The 2055-nt window shown below is 69.0% G+C and overlaps 1 protein-coding gene across 1 annotated transcript; it reads left to right on the top strand.

The window, feature by feature from the left end:
* Positions 1–247: 247 nt before the first annotated feature.
* Positions 248–1325, top strand: MNEG_16565 (hypothetical protein; the record flags this gene model as incomplete). Its single annotated transcript, XM_014034965.1, has 3 exons — positions 248–610; positions 790–896; positions 1173–1325. Coding segments are annotated over 3 exons (623 nt in total), but the record flags the coding sequence as incomplete, so codon positions are not given.
* Between the last annotated feature and the right edge of the window lie 730 nt (positions 1326–2055).

Here is a 2055-nt window from a genome sequence, read left to right as displayed (position 1 = left end):
CGGTTTTGGCGGGAAAGGAAAAGGATTGGGATTGTTACAGCGTCCCGCGGTCGCCGCTCCTGGAGCCGTCCAGGCTCGTGGGATCGGACCTCAAAGCATCAACGGGAAAGGGCGTGCGGGCGTGGGTGGGGCCGGATTGGGGCGGGGCGGGGCCGTAGAGCGGTGGGGGGAAGCTTTGCGCTGGGGTGCCGCAAAGCGGTTGGGCGAAACGCACACAAATCGCGAACATGGGTCTCAACCTCAACAGGCGACGCCCTGGCGCACGTGGAGGCGGCCGGGCTGGGCCCCAGGGTCATCCCGCTGGTGCAGGTCTTCGCGCGCGTCAGCCCCGAGCAGAAGGAGCTGGTGCTCAACACGCTGCGCGACGCCGGCTGGGTGACGCTCATGGTGGGGGACGGCACCAACGACGTCGGCGCGCTCAAGGCGGCACACGTGGGGGTCGCGCTGCTCGCGGCGGCGCCCACGCGGCCGGGGGCGCAGGGGCAGGACAAGGGCGCGCGGCGGCCAAAGGCGGCGGGCGGGAGCGGCGGCGGCGCGGGCGCGGAGGGGGCGGGCGCGGCGGCGGCGGGAACCGTAGCGCTGCCGGAGCGGAAAGCCAAGGGCGGGAAAGGTGGGGCGGAGGCCGGACGGTTTGGGCGCAGCATGCTTAGTGGCCGCTCGTCCGGCATGCACACAGTGTCCGTGAGGGGTGGGCACGGGGTTTCTTCTGCGGGATGCGCACGCAGGGCGCTGACACCAGTGACGCTGACGCGATCCCGTCCCCTTGCACACTGCCGACGCCCTCTGCAGCTGCCCCCGCCAAGCTGCCCCCGGGCGCGGCCATGCTGGAGGAGATGCGGAAGAGCGGGAAGCCCATCCCGCCCGCCATGGAGAAAATGGCCGCGTGGATGGACAAGGTGGGCGCGGGCACTGCTGGTGTGGACGGGGGAGCGAATGGGTGGGTGCGCGGCAACGCGACGCCTTTGTCCCCGCCCGCTCCGCCCGCCGTGGCCGCCAGCGCCGCCGTTGGCCCGTGCGACGGCGGATGGGGCGCGCGGCGGCGGCGCGCGGGGCAGCGGCCCTCCCCTTTCTCCCTCCCTCTTGCCAGCCCCACACGGCCCCCTCGCGATCCCTGCGTCAAGAGCCCCGACCGCAAACCCCAAACCCCAAAACCAACCACGGACCGGCGACAGATGCACGAGGAGAGCGGCGCGGGCGCCGACGGCGGCCCCCCGCTGGTGAAGCCCGGCGACGCGTCCATGGCGGCCGCGTTCACGGCCAAGGCGTCCAGCGTGGCACCCGTCACGGACATCCTGAAGCAGGGCCGCTGCACGCTCGTCACCACAGTGCAGGCGAGGGGGCTGGTTTCGGGTTTTAGGGTTTAGGGGTCCAGGGTCGCGGGGTTTTAGGGTTTAGGGGTCCAGGGTCGAGGGGCGGAGGAGGGAACCTGTGTGATGCTTAAGTTTTGATCGTGACATGGGCGGCACCGGCGTGTGCGCTGGAAGTGTGGGAGAAGAGATGGAGATGACAGGAAGAATGCGTGAGTCGGCACTTGCTTTCAATATCGCGAGCGCGCTTTCCCTTTTTGGCACCCCTGCCTCTGTGCAAGTCCGCTCTCCCCGTCTCGCTCCACACATCCACACGCGCACGCACACGCTCCCACACCTGCTCGCCGCACCCCCCTCTATCTCTCCATCCCTCCTCGATCCCTGTCCCCTTCCTCCCACAACCCTCCCCATCACACGCACCTTTCCCCACCCCACCCCAACCCAACCCAACCCCCAACCCCAGATGTTCAAGATCCTGGGCCTGCTGTGCCTGTCAACGGCCTACGCCCTCAGCGTAATGTACCTCCAGGGAGTCAAGCTCAGCGACACGCAGGTGAATGTGTGGCAGCCGGGCCGCCGCGCCGCACGTGACACCACAGCGCGCCGGGGCAGGAGCCTGCAAGTTTTCTTGCGCGCGCACGGCGTGGAGGTGTGCGCCTGTGTGCGTGCATACGTTACCCATTTCTGAGTCGTGGCTCCCTCCCTCCAACCCAACCCAACACACACACACACACACACACACACACAC

Source organism: Monoraphidium neglectum, assembly GCF_000611645.1.
Source record: "Monoraphidium neglectum strain SAG 48.87 unplaced genomic scaffold scaffold06521, whole genome shotgun sequence".
NCBI lineage: Eukaryota > Viridiplantae > Chlorophyta > Chlorophyceae > Sphaeropleales > Selenastraceae > Monoraphidium > Monoraphidium neglectum.
Note: the sequence above shows the minus strand (reverse complement) of the source record. Positions and strands in the feature narration are given on the sequence as shown.